Source organism: Salminus brasiliensis, chromosome 7 (assembly GCF_030463535.1).
Source record: "Salminus brasiliensis chromosome 7, fSalBra1.hap2, whole genome shotgun sequence".
Lineage (NCBI taxonomy): Eukaryota > Metazoa > Chordata > Actinopteri > Characiformes > Bryconidae > Salminus > Salminus brasiliensis.
In genome coordinates, this window is record NC_132884.1 from 3,113,891 (window position 1) to 3,134,186 (window position 20,296).

At 41.9% G+C, this 20,296-nt stretch overlaps 2 protein-coding genes across 3 annotated transcripts in view; one reads left to right on the forward strand and one right to left on the reverse strand.

Annotated features, from left to right (window-relative positions):
- On the forward strand, window positions 1-3,611 carry c7h22orf23 (chromosome 7 C22orf23 homolog). Its single transcript, XM_072683444.1, has 6 exons — window positions 1-211; window positions 330-392; window positions 776-955; window positions 1,668-1,799; window positions 1,963-2,063; window positions 2,624-3,611. The coding sequence occupies exons 1-6, from the start codon at window positions 118-120 to the stop codon at window positions 2,753-2,755; spliced, it is 702 nt and encodes a 233-aa protein (XP_072539545.1). The 5' UTR covers window positions 1-117; the 3' UTR covers window positions 2,756-3,611.
- The window catches only part of micall1a (MICAL-like 1a), a 26,405-nt gene continuing 8,980 nt past the window's right edge, over window positions 2,872-20,296 (reverse strand). Inside the window, exons 2-16 of one of the 2 annotated variants that reach the window (XM_072683443.1) lie at window positions 20,192-20,240; window positions 17,731-17,872; window positions 16,649-16,749; window positions 15,135-15,259; window positions 13,347-13,960; window positions 12,200-12,263; window positions 11,640-12,049; window positions 10,109-10,479; window positions 9,079-9,213; window positions 7,872-7,998; window positions 7,281-7,371; window positions 6,693-6,766; window positions 5,962-6,076; window positions 5,790-5,836; window positions 2,872-5,699 (exon numbers count right to left, since the gene is read on the reverse strand). In XM_072683443.1, coding sequence (XP_072539544.1) covers window positions 5,560-5,699; window positions 5,790-5,836; window positions 5,962-6,076; window positions 6,693-6,766; window positions 7,281-7,371; window positions 7,872-7,998; window positions 9,079-9,213; window positions 10,109-10,479; window positions 11,640-12,049; window positions 12,200-12,263; window positions 13,347-13,960; window positions 15,135-15,259; window positions 16,649-16,749; window positions 17,731-17,872; window positions 20,192-20,240 — 2,605 coding nt within the window. In that variant the 3' untranslated portion in view covers window positions 2,872-5,559. Of the gene's footprint in view, window positions 5,700-5,789; window positions 5,837-5,961; window positions 6,077-6,692; window positions 6,767-7,280; window positions 7,372-7,871; window positions 7,999-9,078; window positions 9,214-10,108; window positions 10,522-11,639; window positions 12,050-12,199; window positions 12,264-13,346; window positions 13,961-15,134; window positions 15,260-16,648; window positions 16,750-17,730; window positions 17,873-20,191; window positions 20,241-20,296 lie in introns of both variants that reach the window. The other variant, XM_072683442.1, reaches the window with a different exon arrangement.

The following is a 20,296-nucleotide window of genomic DNA, read 5'->3' on the forward strand; positions in this document are numbered from 1 at the left end:
CAGAAGGTCGTGCTGGTGTAATTGGGGTATTTGGTATCGGCTGTGTGTAAATAGCCCTGCCAGCAGCCTGGAGGCTGGGAGAGGAGCTCTGTGCTGCGGGGGTCTCAGACACAGAGGATGGACGGAGGGTCTGCACCAGAAGCCAGCAGCAAGGGGCTGTGGAACTGTCCCAGAATGGGATACAGCGCCGAGACCAGGGGATTAATGCAGTGTGTGTGTTCATCGGTATCTGCAGCTAGCTATAGCTATCCTCTCTATGTGTGTCTATATATATATAGCTATATCTGCATGTGTGTGTGTGTGTGTGTGTGTGTGTGTGTTCTCCGCAGTGATGATGCGAGAATCGAGACTCACCAACTTTCAGCAGCGACAGATCAACAACCAGCTGAAGAGTAAGATAATCACCATGAGGTTATCTAGAACCTTCTTATTCATCACTATATGTCCAAATATTTGTGGACACCCCTTCTAATGTATGCATTCCCCTACTTTTTTAAGTTGCACCAATTGGGCTAGAGGGGTAAGGGGTAAGACGCCCCCCAGCACTGAGCTGTGGAGCAGTGGTGTGCTCCATCCAGTACTTTTGGGTGGTGATCATCAACCAAATCCTCACAGCAGTTCCTCAAAGCCTTCTTCCCTGGACAGTAGAGACAGTTACTCCAGCAGAAGCAGCTGTCCCAATACTTTTGTCCATTTAGTGTATATGAGGTTCACAGGTGGGACTTTTGTGGGACTGTTCGACTGTAACGCAGGTGTTTTTTGTGTGGTGTACCAGAAGGGGGCGCTCTACCGCTGCTCTGTAACCCAACCTCATCTGCCCCGCCGCCGCAGACCCAGCCTCAGCCCGGGGGCAGGAAGGGCTCGGCTCTGGCAGCCAGGCCGCAGAGGCGCAGCGCTGAGCAGTGCAGGGCTGGAGGCAACTACACCCGGGAGAGATTCCGGCCCAGTGCAGCACGTCTGTATCCAGTACCTCCTCCCACTGTACAGCTTCTGACAAACTGTGAAGATTTCATTTGTAATAATTTATTTAAAAAATATTTATGTAATTATAAAGATTAATATCAGAATAATTCATATTTTAAATGTTAATTATTAAAATAAAAATATTACATTTCTAAATTATGTGAGGCTGCCCACAAAAGTCAGGGTCATGCTTTAGCCCTCTATTGAGCCTGAGCCACCAAATAATTGCCAGAAAATCTTAATTCTTTAAAACTAGTATTTATTTGACTTAATTATAAATTATAAATATGGAGATAACTTATTTTTTTTAATTAACAAGATAATAAATAAATAAATCACATGTGCATGTAGGACTTTAATTATGTATCATATTTAATACAGCAGGTTTTTACACTTAGATATCTGTATATATTTTACGGTGCATGCAAGGCACGGATAATCCACCAGGGGGCAGAACACTCAATTAAATATATTCTGTATTATCGTTGTTTCAATATTATTTATTTTTAATACTTTTTTATAATCGATGACTTCGTTATTACACTAAATTGGCAAAGGTTTAAAAATACACTCAAATTAAAAAAATTATTTATAAAAAATAATAATTTAGCTTTAAAAGACAGTTAAGACCTTTTTCAGCCTGTTACTCCACCTGATCTGCAGCGTATTCATTAACACGTCTCCCTTCAACCCTCTGGCTGAAGGAGATCCGGAGAAGGAGAAGCGCAGACTGCAGAGCATCCTCGCCACAGGCCAGGAGGAGCCACAGCCCTCTCTCCCACACCCTCAGCCCAGCAAAAGAGCAGGGGAGACTCAGACAGACAGATTCCAGGAGGGTGAGACAACTACTGGCACAAGACTCATACACACAATTGGAGGGAAATTTTATTTGTAAAATTTAGAGAAAGTGCTTGTTTTAGTAAATATGACCACAGACAGCAGTGACCATCATTTAGTCACAATCATTATGGATATAAAGGCCTGACTTGTTTCTCACAGTTCTGGAAGAGATTGAGGAGAGGAGGCAGTTTCTGGAGGAGATGAGTGCTCTTGGAAGAGGACACCACTACCACCACATCATCAACAGTGAGATATCTCAGGTAAAGAGACTGACGACGTCCTAATAGGACTGATTTAGGGCCTAAATATCAGGAGGTACTTAGATACTGGGAGGAAACTGGGAGGAGGGCTAGGTCCTAGTTGGTGAGTGGGAAAAGGGAGCGGGGGGTGAGGTGGGAGGGTTCTAGGTAGTGGGAGGGAATTGGTAGTGGGGTAGGTACTCCCTCTCCCCACCACTCTACGCAATGTGCAATGCTAGTTCCTTTGTAATGAGAATTAATTAGGAGGGGGGTAGGTCCTAGAAAAAAGGAGAGAACTGGGAGGGGGGTAGGTTCTAGATAATACGAGGAAACTGGGAGAGGGGTAGGTCCTATGTAGTGGGAGGGAATTGAGAGGGCCGTAGGTCCAAGATAATAGGAGAGAACTGGGAGAGGGGTAGGTCCTAGGTAGTGGGTAGTAATAGGGAGGGGGGTGGGTCCTAGATAATGGGAATGAGGGTAGAGGGTTTCCCAGGTAGTGGGTGGCAACTATACAGGTGGTCCACCAGAAGTTGGGCTAGGTATCAAAACAACCTAAGATGTTCTCTGCCTCCATCCTGCAGAAAATCAGAGAACTGGAGCTGATTGACAGGAAACGCAGCGAGGAGCTGAGGACCCTCACTATGACCGAGAGGGGAAAGGACAAGCATGGGAAGACTGAAGAGCAGGAGAGCCTATTTCTTGCTAGCCTTTAAGGGTTTTAGACTTTTTAGATCATCCTGTTCATGCTTCATTCACTCCCTGACCTGAACCAACATGAATATCGTTCTGAGGGGGAAAAAAACAAAAACAGCAGCATCATTAACTGTGATTTAGTTACATTAATCTGTTTTATTCATTTTATCATTCAAACCAATGTGCACTGCCTTTTTAACACATTATTGCATTTCTATGCAACAAAAGCCCTTGGTTTGAGATATTAGAGGCACAAAGACTCAAAAACATGAACAGCGACGACATAAGGGCTATAATATTAACACAGACACAAGAGCTTGGTTCCAGACGAGACAAAATACAAAAAGAAAGGGTCAACAGATACCCAGACACAGATTTACACTTTTCTACAACAGATTTGTTTCATAAATACAATAAAATAATGGCACTCTTTTAGACACCTTCTCATTTCTCATCTCTTGCTTAAAATTAAGGCCCAACACAGAATGAGATGCACAGATTCCACAAAAAAACAATGAAAGGCATTTAGAGAACATAAATGAATTACTATTATATTGCAAATTTGCATACAGGGCTTTTTCTGTTAATACCTCGTGTTAATAAAATATTCCTACATTTAAAATGGGTTCTTTCATTTGGCTTGCAGTATGTGAAGATTCAGGGGATTCTCAGTTTCATCAATGACGCTGCCTGTACAGGTCTTTAAACTGTGGTCTATTTAAATAAGAAAAGAAAAGAACTTGTGAGCTTCCACCAGAGCATCCCAGATGAATGATGCTACTTAAAGGCCTCACATGTAATTTGCAGGGCCTAGCTTGCAGAACCTTAAGCATTCCTTCTCAAACTACAAACACTGTAATAGTATGATTATTATATTAAAGGAATACTTCAACATGTTTCCAACCCGGTCTCTACCTGCTGCACCTGTACTGAAATATTGCCACCGATGATCATATTGACTATCTGGCTCATATGATGAAAATACATTGATTTAAAGCTCAAAACTTAGAATAGAAGCCATTGGGCAGCTGCTGAATTCCAAGATTATATATATATATATATATATATATATATATATATATATATATATACACACACACACACACACACACACACACACAATTTATAGGTCAACACACATGCGGTTGGTAGCAGTGGATAACAACACCGCATTCCCAATGAAATCCAGACTAGGGTTTGATTCTCTGGCTGGGCAAGTACACCACATTACACCAGTAAGAGTCCAGGCTACGTTCAGCTACAAGTGCAGCAGGATTCTATTGTAAGTCGCTGTGGATGAAATGGTAATGCATGGTAAGGTGGAAATAGCCTCTAAAGGTTTCTGGTATCTACAGCAATCACCACAAGTATGACAACTTCTTCCATCTAAAAAAGTAGTTCCACCTCTGAAATGATGGTGCGTTTCCCATTACCACACAACCTACTTCAGCAACTATCCAATGGCGTCTGGCGTAGACGTGTTTTGAGTCAATGGGTTGTCTGTTCTTGACCAAATACAGGTAAATGTGCATAATTGGTGCCCATTATAATCAATATGATAAATGATACACACGTTAAAAATAGGGGTAAATTTAATAATTAATTCATCACTAGCTGTAACTCCCAGTGAAAACCACAGTATAGCCAAGCACCTCTTTAGTTAGTTAACCTTTGAATGCAGCTGCTTGTTTGTATTGCTAACACGCCCCACTATTACATTGAGCTTTTTATTTCCGTGACTGTGACACTAGGGGTGGGCGATATGGCAATAATATTGCAACACAATATTTTTTAAGACATTTTACAACTGTGATATTGGACTACTTCCAATTATACAGGAGTATTTATGCTCTTTGTAATGAAACGTGCAGCTGGTCATTCTTTAAGCACTGACGAAATAATCACCACATGCTTGGAAAAGCAAAAACTCTGAATTAATGACTATACAATAAAAGTGTCATATTGCCAACCTCTGTGTGAGGCCTATTACAAAGAGATGCTCCGATTAAAAAAATAGAGCTAGGTGCTTTTCTGTTTTTAGTAGTCATGATGGGACTGTCACTTAGATTTTATCATCAAATGTGAAATTTTAGCGCCATTTATGCCTATATACAGCTTCTGTGACTGCACCATGTTGCTGAGAAACCACAGACAGGAACCACAGCGCAGTATGGAAGAGTCAGAGCTTTGCATAAGAGTCTGCAGCCTTTGCATCAGTAAGGTTAACAACCTCATCTCCCATAAAGCACCAGGATGTACACAAGTACCCCTTTTTCCAAAGGTCATAAGCATGATCACAGGGTCACAGAGACCCTGAACATCTAAGAGACAAAGCAAACTTAGGATAAATGTCTTTGGAAGTTGGTGCTTTCGCTCAATGGTAAATAATGTCTGTTATTTTAGTCCTTACAGCTAGTCTGAACTATTTCTGCGACGAGAGCTTGAACATGAACTCAACAGTTTAACTGTCCCTGCGTTCCTGCATCTCAAACAGAAAGTAAAGTACTCAAAGTTACAATCTATCATTATTAGTGAGACCCTATGGGGTATAGACAATCTCAGTCTTCTATGTTCTTCATTACTTCATGTGATACTGCATCTATTCACAAACGTTAAAGTTAAAACTCTGAAAACAGATGAATTTGGGATGAATTCAAAGAGAAGAGCAGGCGAGGAGGTAAGAAGTCCAGGTTTGTCAGTTTTCCCCCAGCCATTTCCACCGACAGTTTTTTTTTTACTGGGACCAGTATAAATAGGGTTAGAGATCTATCAACTATCTAGCTTCAGTTTTGTCCGTTTCTCCACCTCTCTGTATCCCGCCTCCTCAGCTTTTCTCCTTCCGTGGGCTCTCTTTGCGTGGGCTCAAGCTCTTCGCCACGTCGCTTTTTGTGCTCAGCCTCCTCAACACTTTCATGGGTTTAAATTTCTGCTGCTTCTTTTTCTGCTCGCTCTCGCCATGGAACTCTGGAAGAAGAGGCAAGGGCAGGCTTTTTAACTCCGAGACACTAAGACAGCTAAGAGAAAAACGATGAGGAGAAACTGCGTAGCCCCTACCTTTCTTCTTCAACATCGCAGCCACAAGCTTGTCCTCCTCCTCTTCCCTAAAGAAAGAGAAAAATGATGACCTGAAGGGCTTATTTGTGCCCCCCTAAAACATAACCGTAAGCCAGGTCTGAGTGGCAGGGAGTGCTTATTAAGAGCACGAGTGTGAGGTGTAATCGGTTACCTCTGCCTGTCCTGGTCCATGCTGTTGATGATCTGGTTCCTCTGCTCGATGATGGTGACCAGTTCAGCCATCAACTGCTTCTCCCGATCTCGGTCATCATCGCTCCACTCTTTTTCTGCCAGGGAGAGAGAGAGTCAGTGGTAAGAGCAAAAATGTTCTCAGCCTAAGAGCCTTGCTCAAGGGCCCAACAGTGGCAGCTTAACAGATATGGGCATTGAACCCACAACCCTGTAATCAATTGAACTCAGCACTCAAACTCCTTTATCCCTTTGTGAAAACCATCATAAAAAGCTCAGACTCTGTGAGGAGGGATTTCTTCTTTTAGGGTGTGGTGAAATTTTTAAGTGTGGCCTAAAGGTTAGGGACGTGGGCTTGAGACCGGAGGGTCACTAGCCTCATTCCCAAGACTGCCATTCACAGCTCATGTGCTCTTAAGCAAGGCACGCAACCCCCCAATTGCTGCCTAATTGTGAGACAACTGCCCACCAATCTGGGCGTGTGCTCACAGCCTGAATCACTAGTGAATGCTGAATGATCACTGCCACAGATGGGTTAAATACGGAGGCTGAACTCCGCTGTACTGCAATCTGGTGGTAAAGACATATGACCTCATGCACTTCCCATAATGCACTGCAAAATGTGTGACGTATGTATTAGTGAGAAAGTCTGAGACACACTAGACAGTATCCACGTCTGTGTTGGGAGTGTGTTTGGGTGTTTTCCTCCAATACCTGGCTTGTTGAGGAGACATCGAAGCTCATATTCCACATCTGCTTGCCTCTCTTCCAGATGTTGCTGCTTCGCCCTGAAAAACAAACAAATTACAGGCTTGAGATTTCACCCACAGTGAGTATTTTCCCCCCCAGACTGAAGCAGTGAGCAGATTTAGTTTATTTTCCCCACTCTAAACAACCCCTCTGAATCACAAACCTGCCGACTGTTTATGTACACCCCTTCTAATGAATGCACTTGAACTTCAGCTACTTGAAGTTCAACCCATTGCAGATACAGACATGCTAATGCACACATACAGCTTGTCTAGTCCCTGCAGAGAAGTATTACCAAGGGGGTACAGAGGGGTATAAATAAAGCCCCCCAGCATTGAGCTGTGGAGCAGTGGAAGATCTGTGTTCTCTGGGATGACGGATGGTGCTCCATCCAGTACTTTTGGGATGATGAGGTGGGGTGGTGATCATCCAACATCCTGACCTCACTCAGGCTCTTGTCACTGAATGTAATCAAATCCTCACAGCAATGCGCTGATATCTAGTAGAAAAGGGAATGGGCGTCCCAATATTGATCCTATAATGATAGCTTACGTGTAGACCAGCTCTGCCTCTCTGCGCACCAGCAGGTGTTTCTCGTGAATCAGAGTGAACCAGTCCACCAGCATCCGCTCTTCATGCTCCTCTGAAATACACAGAGAATCACACACACCACAGTTCAACCAGCTACATCATTTCCAGAGGAAGTGCTGGGTGGTGCAGTGCAGTGCAGGATATTTCATTTAAATGGTGACTTTTTTATATGATGATGATTTTGATTTCCTAAGATTTCTGGACCAATGAGCTTCTCTGTGCTTAAGCCGCTCGTCAGTGTCTTCTTGGGTTTCATGTATTTATCCCCTACTCCAGGAGAACCCATAAGTGACACAACAGAACCTCATCTTTATACATCATCATGTGTGTGTGTGTGTATATATGTGTATATGTTAGAGTTTTGAATGAGGAAAACCCACCATAACAAGGTTATTTTCAGAGCCTATTCACAATCAAACCATTCCAATAACAAATAAATAAATAAATAACAAATCTCTTTTTACTTATTTTAAATTAATATACTGTTAGAAAATACAGGAATTATAAATAATTCATACATTCATACAAGTCTATTTTTCCTGTTTTCCTCACCATTAGAGCAGTCCCTAAGTTTCTGCTCCAGCTCCACTCCTCTATGTTCCAGCTCATCAAGCTGTCTTTCTAGTGCCCCCATCTCCACATGGATGTCCTCTACGGGGATGTACTGATCAGACTGCACCTGCACAACCAGAGAGTATTGCAAGCATTGGATCATCTGCATCTTCTAAAACAGTGTTTTCCATTCTTAGTGGGCTACTTTACTCAAATTACAGCACATTCTAGACCACATAATATAAGTTAAAAAAAACACCAAGACAACACTAAGAGAACAGTAAAAATAACCAATTTTAAAAGGTCCATATTCTCCAGATTTCTTGTATTTTATATTTTTCCTTGATGTTTGTGTGGTCTTATGGTTCAAAAACAGTCATCATAAATTTTCTACCACCTTTTTCCCACCTCTCCTTAAGACATGTATTATATAACTGAGCTCTGTTCTGATTGGCCGTCTTGCATCATGCCTCACTGAAAAAGCACTCACAGCTAAAACTCTCATGAGAACTGCAGGTATGAGTGGGTGGAGCTAAACGGTGGAACGGAATGGGCGGAGATATGTAAACGAGCTGAGTTTTCCATGATGAGGGGAGGTGTTTTCCATGATACGGCCCAATATGTATGCTTATTGGAAGCTTTGCAGATCATAACTATCCAGGCACTTCATGATTGGTTACTATGTCCAAATGTTTGTGGACACCCTTTCTGAAAGTTAAACTCATTGCTGGCACAGATGTGCAAAAGCGCACACAGTGTTTATCTAGTCCCTGTAGAGAAGTACTGCCAAGCTGATAAACATGAACCTACTGGCACCTTGCCTAAATGCCCCAGCATTGAATTGTGGAGGAGTGAAACTGTGTTCTCTGGAATGATGGATGATGCTCCAACCAATACTTTTGTGATGAGTTGGGGAGGTGATCATTCAACATCCAGATCTTACTAATGCCCTTGATGCTGAATGCAATCAAATCTTCACAGCAATGCTAGTAATAAGCCTTCTTCCCTGGACAGTAGAGACAGTTACTCCAACAAAAGCAAAAGAGACCCCTTAATACCCTTAATTTCAAAAGAAACAATGCATGAGCAGGTGTCCCAATACTTTTGTCCAGAAAAATTCTGGTCAGACTCATTCGGATGATGCACAATATTGTAAAGTATTTGGACACCCCGGTCTGTCTTTTTCAAAAAGAGTAAGATACAGTACCTTGCGTTTAATGAGGGGGAAGCCGTGACCAGGTGCAGGCGGGCGAGCAGGCCGAGGTCCTTTAGGAGGTCTGGACTGGGGTGAGGTGACCGTGGGGGAGGCTTTCCGATTGAATGGGTTCTCCTTACAGATCCGCTAGAGAGAGAAAGGAGAGAAAGTAGAGAAAGAAGGAAGGGAGGGGGGTAGAGTTTAAGAGAGACACAACAGGAAGGAGGCGAGGGAGTAAGAGTGTGAGCAAGAGAGAGACAGAGGATGAAGGATTGGAGAAGCAGAGGAGAGAAAAACGTCTGTGGTCGGCCAAAAAGCAATACTTCACAAATCCCACAGTCACTCCCACGTCTGCCCACATTATCCATCACGGTCACCTTGAATCTGTTTGCAGGAATGAGGTCACTGCAGTAACGCCAACAACTAATTCATCTCCTGACACAACCAGCGTTTTAGCAACGTAATCCTTCTGAGGGAATCTAATGATAAGCCACTAAATATTTCAGACAGGCTGAAGGTTTTCCCTACAGAACTACAGAACAGAGAGGCTGAGGACCTAAACGTGCTTCAGTCTTTCACCTTTTAACCTCAGGACATCCTAACACCCTAACCGTTAATTAATGCACTGGACATTTGGACGTCCAGGATCTCAGTATTTAAAGTACCATTATGGAACAAACGACTGCACCAGGATAATGTTAAAGGATGCTCAGCTGACTGTAAAAAGGGAGAATGGGGTCTTGGTCAATGCAACTCTGGGACAGAACCAAGACGTGTGTGTGCACGCGCGCGCGACTGTGTGTGTGTGTGTGTTAAATCTTGTAACAGGAGTGGGTGATGTGGTAAAAATATTCCCCCATCACATGATGCTAGCAGACAGACATCTACATTAGCTAGCATCACTTTGAGTGATGGGGGAGAGGGAGGGCCATCCTACCAACCATGCTCTCTGGGAGTCCTGGCCACAGATGGCTATGGTATCACCGGGCCAACGAGACAAAGAGACTGACCAAAGAAGACCGCAAACCATAGTTTCGCTCACCTTACTGGGTGTATTTTGTGGCTGTGAGGAAGGAGACCCAATCAGTGGACTAGGACCGGCTGGGGGGCGTGGAGGGGGCGGCCTCATTCGCTTACTTTCAGCGCTCCTGTTGGTCTCTGGAGTGGCCGGCGCTGAACAGGTATTGGTGTGAGGTGGCAAGGGGGAGGGACTCGGCGAGAGGCGGGACTGAAGCTCAGCTGAAGGCGGTGAGTCGCCGGAGCCGGGACTGTTGATTGACGGTTCCGACACGCTCTTGGTGAACGTCTGTTCCTGCTCGTTCGCGGAGGGCCGCCGGGGGGAGACGGAGGCACCGGTGCTTCGGCACAGGCCGTGGTCCGAAGAAGAGGAAGACAGACTCTCTGTGCTCAGAGCTGGAGAGGGACAGGCAGAAGACGACTGAGAAGAAGGAAGAGCTGAAGAAACCGAGAGCAGAAAACAAGTTGGAAAATGGAACAGAGGGGACGAGAGGAAAATGGATGGCAAATGGAGAGAGAGGGAGTGAGTGACGAGGAGAACAGCCTTGGACATTTTTTATTTTTATTTTTATTAATTAATATATTCCTATATATAGTTAATACAATTATATGATCTAATAATTACTATTTTATCTAGTCTAAGGGTGCAACGATTCACAAATATCAGAACTCAGTTTAATACAATGGTGTTTTGATGTAGTACAGCAATAATTATATATATTAAAAAGTGGCTAAATTAATAAATTAAAATTAAATCTATAAATCTGATTAAAAGAATCGTTAAATAAATCAAGTAACACCCCCAAAACAACCCCCTATATTTCCTGTAGTGTGCTGCAATCTGTCTGAACGACCACAAGTATCACATAAACCATAAAAAATTGATATTTTTAATATTGTAGATAACTGCTTTAATAACTGCCCTAGAACAACAGAATGTGTAGGAAACTGCACTATTTATTATACTGCATTCAGAAACATCATTTCTCTGTAATGCTAATCTAAATCTCAACGCCCACCTTCACAAATGTTTATGTATGCATCTGCAGATATGCCATGAAAAAAAAACATTCTGGCACAGTCCCATAATTCCCATATTTTTGCATAATTTTTCCACCTCAGAACATTTTAACTGTACTGTTAATTAATGCGCTCAGTATTTAAAGCACCATTTTGTAACAATTGTACCTTAAAACATAAATTACCTGCAATTTATTAATTTTACTGCATTTAGAAATGTCATAATTCTCCAGGCAAACTTAATCCCAACTTCTACCTTCATAAATGCTCATGTATGCATTCGCAGATATGAAAAATATTAAATACTGGCACAGTTTCATAACTCCCATATATTTGCATCCTTTTTCCATAAATGACCAGAACTGTAAAAAAAAAAATAATAATAATAATAATATAGATTAACTGGATTTGTATCTGTTTTGAACTCTTAATTGCTGAGATTCTGTCATTAATGGGTCACTGTAACCAGCAAAACCTGCAGTAAAGAATCCCTGACTTCAGCACGTTGGTCTTTCCTGTCAGTAAGATAAACTGACCTGTAGGGGAGGATTTTGGGGCTTTGGGCGCTAGCCGTTTTTTGCTTCTGCCACTTCCTGGGCTGCCCGAAGGGGCGGGGCTCCCTTTTGTGGGAGGCATGTCTGCTCCAGTGGCATCAGCCGCCTGCGTAATCCCGTACCACGGATGTACAGCGACCACAGAAGGCAGGGCCGTCAGCTCTGCAGTCTCCACCTCTGGCTCCTCCTCGTCATCATCGAAGGGATTAGGGGGCGTTGCTGGGCGGGATTCCTCCACCTTTGCAGAGGGAGCAGCCCCAGCATGTGGAGGTGTGGCTGTACCGGAGGAGGAGGGAGGAGGAGGAGGAGCTGACTTTTTCTTTGGCTCTGATTTGACAAGAGCCAGCCAAGGCGGGTCTTTGGGTTTAGGAGTGTCGATGGATCGGCTGGAGCTGAGCGAGTTGTACGAGCAATGGCAGAGAGGGGTGGGAGAACACAGTGACAAACAAAGACGTTAACAAACAACCAAACGAACAGGACAGGAAATGTGCGTCTGAATAAACGAGGTAATGGGAGGAAAAGCTTTAGAACTGTGGTCTCACCTAGCAGGGGAAGATGATCTTTCGCGGGGTACAGGGGTGGACAGTCTGCCCTGAATTTCTTCTCCTGTTCAAATTGCACAAGTTTATTTCACCTTTTAGAAGATTATGGACACCCTGTCGTCTTCTGCATATTACAACTAGTCGAAACTAAACAGATCTTGACTTCTGCATTAATAAATTCTGACCTGTACAAATACTGCTCTTGGTACCTGGTATCCTGCTCTTAGCTATACTATGGTATAAAAATAATTGGGTATATGTGCTTAATACAGGTTTTTTTTTTATTCATCACCGCCACAGAGATTCCAACAAAATCCTTAATATTTATAGTTTTAAAAACCACTTAACTGATTAATGAAGAAAATCATCAGCAGATTAATTTATAATGGAAATAATCAATAACTTGATACAAAATATTACATGTGTAGCGGTCTTGCTTATTGTCAAATAAGACACTTCTGTTATTATCTGTTATAAAAACCATTTTATCTATAATAAAGCATTTGATCAATAAAAAAAAACTTGTTTTGAAGAAAACAAAGAAGACAACAAAGACAAATATAAATACTATAAAACCATATTTTCGGTTATTATATCGTTAAAATCTCATACCCTAATGTGGACCTGGACTTTTTACTAGTTAGAATTACAAGGTGTGGAATTTCAATTTCTACTGAAAGAAAAAAAATAATTAACTGTAGATATCTGTAATTGGGTTTTTACTAGTAAAATGTGAAACTCCATGTAATTCAATGGTAACATCTGACCAGTCAAAATTACCTTATTGTCGTCTTGGCAATATGACTAGCCAGTAGGGCTTCATAGATCTAATATTATTACTAATACAAATGTCAGTGGATGCCTGAAATGAGAATTTTCACTAATTAATCCTTACAGAGATCTCAAATTTGAGTTTTTATTACTAAAATGTGAGTTCCAGTTTGTGTCACTTAGGTCATTTGAAGTAATACATCTTGGGGCTGGGCCTTCATTTACAGTAACAGGGAGGTGTTGCTGTCATTGAGGGCTACTTTTAAAAATTCAGAGAACTTAATTCATGTGCAGAAGTGAAACCCTGCTAGCTCAGCACAATATGACTCACTGGCATCATAAAAAAAACCCCCATAAATAGAAATAAAGAACTCACCATTGACCGCAGAACTCTGCGAGGTTCTGGCAGGACGCGGCCTGGGTACAGGACGAGCTGGAGGGGAGTGGTCAAACACCCTTCGAGGGGCTGGCACCGGCCGACTATCTTCTCCTGCACTACCTAGCGGGGTTGAGGAAATGGCACCATTGGCGGCGTCTGTGTTTGGCTTTGCCTGCTCTTCCTCCTTCTTTTTTAAACTCTCATCTTCCTCTTCCTCAGACTCGTCGAAAGGATTTGGAGGACTGGAGGGACGGGGCTCTGTCTCTTTTCTCGAGCTGTCCTCAGTTTCCTCCCTGTTCTCCGCCACTCCCTCGTCATTCTGTCCGTGCTCATTTTCTCGCTCTTGAGCTTTCGTTTCTTGACCGTTGGAAGATGGAGCAAGTTCACCCACCTCGGCATCAACGGGAAGTGCTTTTTCCAAAATCCCCCCACTGGGAGGGGTCTCAAGGCTTGCGTTTGACGCCATCGGGCCAACCTGCCTGCTAAGGTCCGGTCGACCATTCTGTCTGACTGAGGAAGTCCTGCTAAAGTGGTGCGTGCACACCAGGGATCCAGCATCTCCCACCAGTTTGTAAGAGCCAGGCAGTAAAGTGCTGCTACATTCCCTGCACCTGGAATTGAAACACGGGCATGGATGTATAGCATGGTATGGGACTGATACACATCTTTAATAACTGTGTAGTTACATATTAATAATCCAGACAACAATAATGCAACTACTGCTGATCTAGTGACTGTTACTGATGGATTACAGTAGTACAGCTTACTGTACTCTAGGCGACGAGGCCCAGAGTCCAGCACAGTTTACTGATTTTCTTGCTCTGACAGGTTTAGTAGGCAAGTAATATCAGGTGTGTTGGAACAGGAAAATCACAAAACTGTGCAAGAACTGCCCATCCCTGTCCCATCCCTCTTACAGAGCATACTCTCAACAACTCTCAATCTGTTTATACATGTAATTCAGGATGAGGGTAATTGTATTTAAATAAACTGCTGCTGTTCCTGTTACAGCTGTTGAGATTAATCTATGTAATGACCTACAACTGTACTAGTGGAATGCATCTGTAACAGTGAACACATCACTAATAGTTACATTGTTATTACTGTGCAATTAGTTATTAAAGACACTTAATATGAAGTGGAACCAATAAATAAAAATATTTATTTATAACATACTACTACTACTACTAATAATAAAGCAATTACTGTAAATATATTACAAGGGTATAAACAGGGGTATAAATAAAGGTTTTTGTTTATCTAAATTAATATAATAAATTCAACCTTTGATCTGAAATCAATAATTACACTTATAGTCATTGTTATAAACATGGTATATAAAATTATTATTATTATTATTATTACTATATTATAACTATACAACACTTTTGGAACAAAAAAAACCAAGCCATTATTTTTTTAATTATCTATTCATTTTTAAGAGCTTATATTATATATTGTCAAACTTTTTTTGTATAAGAAACAAAGGACAACCAATGTACATATATCAGTTTATACAGAGGTTAGAAAATGATGATGTGGAAATGAATTTGGTTTATGGTACATAATCTATAATCAGATAAAATACAAGCATTATATATAGCCCCTTTAAAGTCTATTTTCCATTACCAGCTCCACTGTACTTGTGCACTCAGTGTATTTGAATGTTAAACAGTTAAACAGTTAAATAGTTACACAGCCCAACTGCATCTCAAATCAGCACAAGGTCAAAGCTTCCCAGCCCGATCTGTCTGGGGGTTCAGCTGTCAGGTTGGGTGGTCTTACCTGAAACAGTTGCGGTGATAAAGTTTGCCATCGACGAGGAACCTTTGCACCAGGTGAACATGTTTCCCACAGGCCGCACAGGTGCTGCTCAGGGTGCTGCGTTTCAACTGTCCGTCTGCATTCGACTGCGCAGGCCGGGCCAGGAACCAGGACGGGGCATGAGTGAGGGCAGGGGTGGAGGGAGAGGAAAAGGAGCGGGGGGGTGGGGGGGGGGGGGGGTGGGGGGAGATCATATGGAGAGTCACGATCATGAATGGATTGGTCCTTTTTCTGTTGCCATGGTGATTACATCTATCCGATTGGCTATTCGCTGGCTTGACAGAAATATATATGATATGATATGATATGTGTGCATAGAAAATACATTAGCACCATCTTAACAGTGATCAGGGGTGTAAAAGGCAGTGCTGTACCACACCAGTAATGCAATGCAATGCAATGAATGAGGATGTACAGTTCTAATCAAATACATAAATATTTATGACGTGCTCATTTTTGGCCAAATCTGCTGCTTCCAAATCATCGCGTGATGAGAGATTTACACCCCTAATAGTAATAACGACTAACTTGTGCCTTTGGCCAACCTGACGTAGTATCTTACGGAGCATGTTAACCTTACGTTGGAAGATGAGGAGTTAAAATGAGGGGTGAATGTCTGACAGGCTTAAAAGGTTAAAAGACTGACCTAACTGATTTGACCACCACCCCCCCAACCAGCCCCACCAATCCTACTGTCTAGGCACAGGGTCAGCTGGGGGGAGGGAGGTCAAAGATGAACAGGAAGAGGAGGAAGAGGAAGAAGGAGAAGAGCAGAGATCCGTCTGAAGAAGGGCAAGGAAGGAATGAAGGAGAGGGGGGAGAAAAAAAAAAAAAAAAAAAAAAAAAAAAAAAAAAAAGCAGAGAGAGGATATACAAGCTCTCTTTATGGGCTATATATGTATATGTATGTCTGCTCTATATACTCTGACTTATATAGAGCTGTACTGAACAAGATTACTGAGATATGTTCCTGTCATGCCCCTGTCAGGCAGCAAACGAACAGGCAGTTCTCGAAGGTGATGTGTTGGAAGCAGGAAAAATAGTCAAGCGTGAGCCACTTTGACAAGAACCAGATCGGTAGGTCCCCAATTCACGGGAGGATTACCTGACCAGTGCTTACCCTAATCCAAAGTTAACTGACAAAGCTATGGAAAAGGTCCTGCTCTCATCTCCTTCCCTAAGGGCCCTGATATTTCATTAATGAGTAGAGCTTCTGCAGAGGCTTTCAGGCCGCATTAGTCCTCATACCGAGTGCATGGACTTGGGCCAGATTGAGACCCACTAGGACTCTTTAAATCTTTGCTGGGATGTGTTCCAATAAACTGCTTGTAGAGCATTATACCATGCAGTATTGCACACATCAATCAAACGCATCAATCCATCTCTGTTAAATACAAATATCATCTGTGCATGCAAGCATTTGTGAAAGAGCCTTCCGGTAGACTCCATGTAGAAGCTCACACAAGTCTCCTTACCTCGGCCTGGGTGGTTCTGTTCTCTAAAGGAGTAGGAGGTCTCTTCATTGCGGGTTCGATGTGGCCGGTACCTCCTGGTCTCTTCATCGAGGGTGGATTAGCTGAAGAAGAGAAGCAACATTTCCACTTGTTTAACTTACTTTCATTATACATTAAATGGGCAAAAGTATTGAGACACCTACACATTAATACATGCATGGTTTATCCTGCCTTTGTTGGAGTAACTGTCTCTGCAGTCCAGGGAGAAAGGCTCACTGCTAGATTTTGGAGGAGCATTGCTGTAAGGTTTGGATTGCCTCATCATCCCCAGCTCCCCAACTAATGGTAAAAGTACTGGATGGAGCTCCACCAACCATCATTCCAGAGAGCACAGTTCCTTCACTGCTCCACAGCTCAATGCTGGGGGGGTTGTACACCTCTCTAGCCCATGCCTGGCTTTAGGCAGCATGGTGCCACTAGGTTCATATTAATCTGCTCTGGCCCCTACTGAGAGTCCTATTATACTGGCTGTACTTCTCTTCAGGCACTAGCCAAGCTGTGTGTGTGTGCATTTGCACATCTGTCTCATCTGTGTATGTATCATTTTATAAAGCTGTATATTTGAGTTGTCCCAAGAGAGTCTCAGGCACTTCACCTGTTTGATACTAATGTAATCCTAATGTAAGGTAATCAATACGATTTTAATTTGCCTGCACATTTGGCTTTTGGCAAAAATCCCATCCTGCTCTTGGGTTCTCTGATCGCTGGAGCTGCTAGATCAATACTGATAATACAAATGCAAGTGAATGTCTTCTAATGCCATTTAATATCAACACCGGAGTCAGACCACATCAGAGCCACTGTCGTTATTTAGGCCAAGGTGACTCAGAGATAACTAATTAGGTTTATAGGTACCAATTTACACAGGCCTAACTCTGCTTGGTCCTCCCTCCCCCCCCACCTCCTCACAGGTCACAGTTTTGAAAATAAGGGCCCTATTGTAGCAATGCTGTTTAAACCACACAGGCGGAAGCTGTAAAAATAGACTGTTGGTGGGTTGTGAGATAGCAATGAGCATCGCAATGCGTCTTTAGGTCACTCACCATGAGATTTGTTGGTGAAGTAGTTGTAGTACTGTGAGACGTAGGTGATGATGCTAAGGCGATCAGGCACTTTCATGTTCTCCATGTCCTCCGGGTCCAACAGGGCTGGTATACCCAGCTCTGTCTCCGCCACCTCAAACGCCTGGGGGAGGGAGAGAGAGAGAGGGAGAGAGAGAGAGAGATGGAGAGAGGAGATAAGAGGAAGACACCACAACAAAAATTAATTCAACTACTTTTAGTTGCACCTATTGTTGACACAGATGTGCAAATGCACACACACAGCTTGTCTAGTCCCTGTAGAGAAGCACTGCCAATAGAATAGGACTCTCTGAGACATATAAACATGAACCTATTGGCACCATGCTGCCTAATGCCAGGCGTGGGCTAGAGGGGTATAAAGAAGAACTGTGCGCTCTGGAATGATGGTTGGTGCTCCATCCAGTACTTTTGGGATAAATTGACCTCACTAACGCTCGTCACTGAATGCAATCAAATCCTTGCAGCAATGCTCTTCCAAAAACTAGTAGAAAGCCTTCTTCTCTAGACAATAGAGACAGTTACTCCAACAAAAGCAGGATCAACTTTTTTTTTTTTAATAAGAAACAATGAATGAGCAGGTGTCCCAATACTTTTGTCCATATCGTGTATTTTAATGTCACATTCATTTGTTATCTAATTAGCCGAATCAGGATTCTTTCAAGGGAGCCATCACAGCCTGGTCCATGTTTATGCTCCTCCTTCTTCCCTCAGCCGTGGCTGACTGTGCTCTCCTTTATCAGCGTAACTAATGTTTATCTGGAAAAGTGCAAAAGCTTTCAGGAGAGACGATAAGAAAGAAAGGTGAGCCATGGCGATGTTATTTAACCCTGATAATGACACACAGTCACATGCTGCACCCGCTGGTCAGAGGGTTCAGCCTTAGCCTGAGGCTACCTGTGACTTACACAGTAGAACAAACGGAGCTTACCTAACTGAACTGTTTGTTCCCCTTTAGGAACGTCAGGAAATCTACTGAACAGGATTAACACTTCATGGAACAGAGCAGATGTCTCTTATATAACATGTAAAGCAAACGGAAGCAAACTGCGAGCTCAGCAGTCACACCTTTCTATACAGTTTCTAAGTGTTTCTGAGGGAAATTGAGGAGTTGAACTGTAAGGTGGGCGGCCTGTCAAATATCATAATACTGAAAATGTAAAATTTTATTATATTTAGTTTTTCTGTGGTTTACACATGCAAAAACACTGTAGCATCATTTTTAAATAAATAAATAAATGAAGAGGAAGCTAATTAAATAAAAAACTACTTACATTTTTACTAAAATAATAATAATAATAATAATAAACTTCAATAAAATTCTAAATAATAATGAACGATTAAAATATGATCTTGGTAATGAATTAGCTTTTGATATTATGTAGGTTATCCAGTAACTGTACCCTTTGCTGTCTGCTCTCTCTATCATTCTAAATTTGTGATTACTAAGGTTTAGAAAGTAGTCAATAACAATTACATACATAATAAACTGTATTGTGAATTATTACAATAATAATATAAACTACTTATATATAATAATGCAACATTTGATGGACATTAAAATTTCTCAGTCATGTTTGCTAGAGCCACAACTATTTAATCAAACATTTACTACATCAGTCCTATTTAATAATTACCTTTATATTATACAGACATTTATTTACAGCAGTATTTATTATTACAAGAACAACAATATATATTACTATTAATTTTTACCATAAAAGTTTCTAAAATTCTAGTGGTGGGGGGTTGTGTAGTTTTGTGAGTTTTAATGATAATAATTCATAATGCTAAATAAATAATCCACAGTAGATACTGAATAATTCATACTGGACACTAAATAATCCACAGCAGACTCTGGAAAAAATTATAGGAGATTCTCAATAATTCCTAGTGGTGACTAAATCATTTCTATTGGTTAATAATATAGCAGATATTGAAGAATACTAGACACTAAATAATTCATGGTGGTTATTATATAACGTACTGAATACACTGAATACATTTTAGGGTCTATTATTTATTAACCACTATGAATTAATCTCAACCTTAAGTCCAGGTTTAAAGTGGTTAAATATGGAAATATAATATCTCTACAATATACAGACACCCCTCATGACCTTATCCTCTTATCCTCCTGTCGTGTCACACGAGCTAATTTCCAGTTGAGAGGTTTTTCATAACAGTGTTTTCACAACAGTGCCTTTGTCTGTAACGATGTAACTCTGTAAGAAAGCACGACATTACTGCTTTAAATTGCAGACTTTCAGCCGAGCTGAGAGCAGCAAAACCGTGACAGAATCGCGAGACATGGACAACAACATAAACCCTAAGGATTAGCTGTGATGTCACTCTGCAGCAACCTCTAATTTTCACATCGTTTATGGTCAGCGCTGCAGAATGAGTAGCTGAAGGCGATACTCACCAGCCGGTTGTTTTCATAGACATTTTCTTTGGAGAGGGAGTCGAAGTCTCTACAGCACAACAAAACAGAGGGGATAAAAAGAGAAGTTAGAATCATGAGAAAGAG

Bases quoted from the DNA above. Each gene is read 5' to 3' on its own strand.
- c7h22orf23 (XM_072683444.1), top strand. From the start codon at position 118: ATGGACGGAGGGTCTGCACCAGAAGCCAGCAGCAAGGGGCTGTGGAAC. The intron at 393-775 runs GTAAGATAATCA...GTGGTGTACCAG, and splicing joins GATCAACAACCAGCTGAAGA to AAGGGGGCGCTCTACCGCTG. The intron at 1,800-1,962 runs GTGAGACAACTA...TGTTTCTCACAG, and splicing joins GACAGACAGATTCCAGGAGG to TTCTGGAAGAGATTGAGGAG.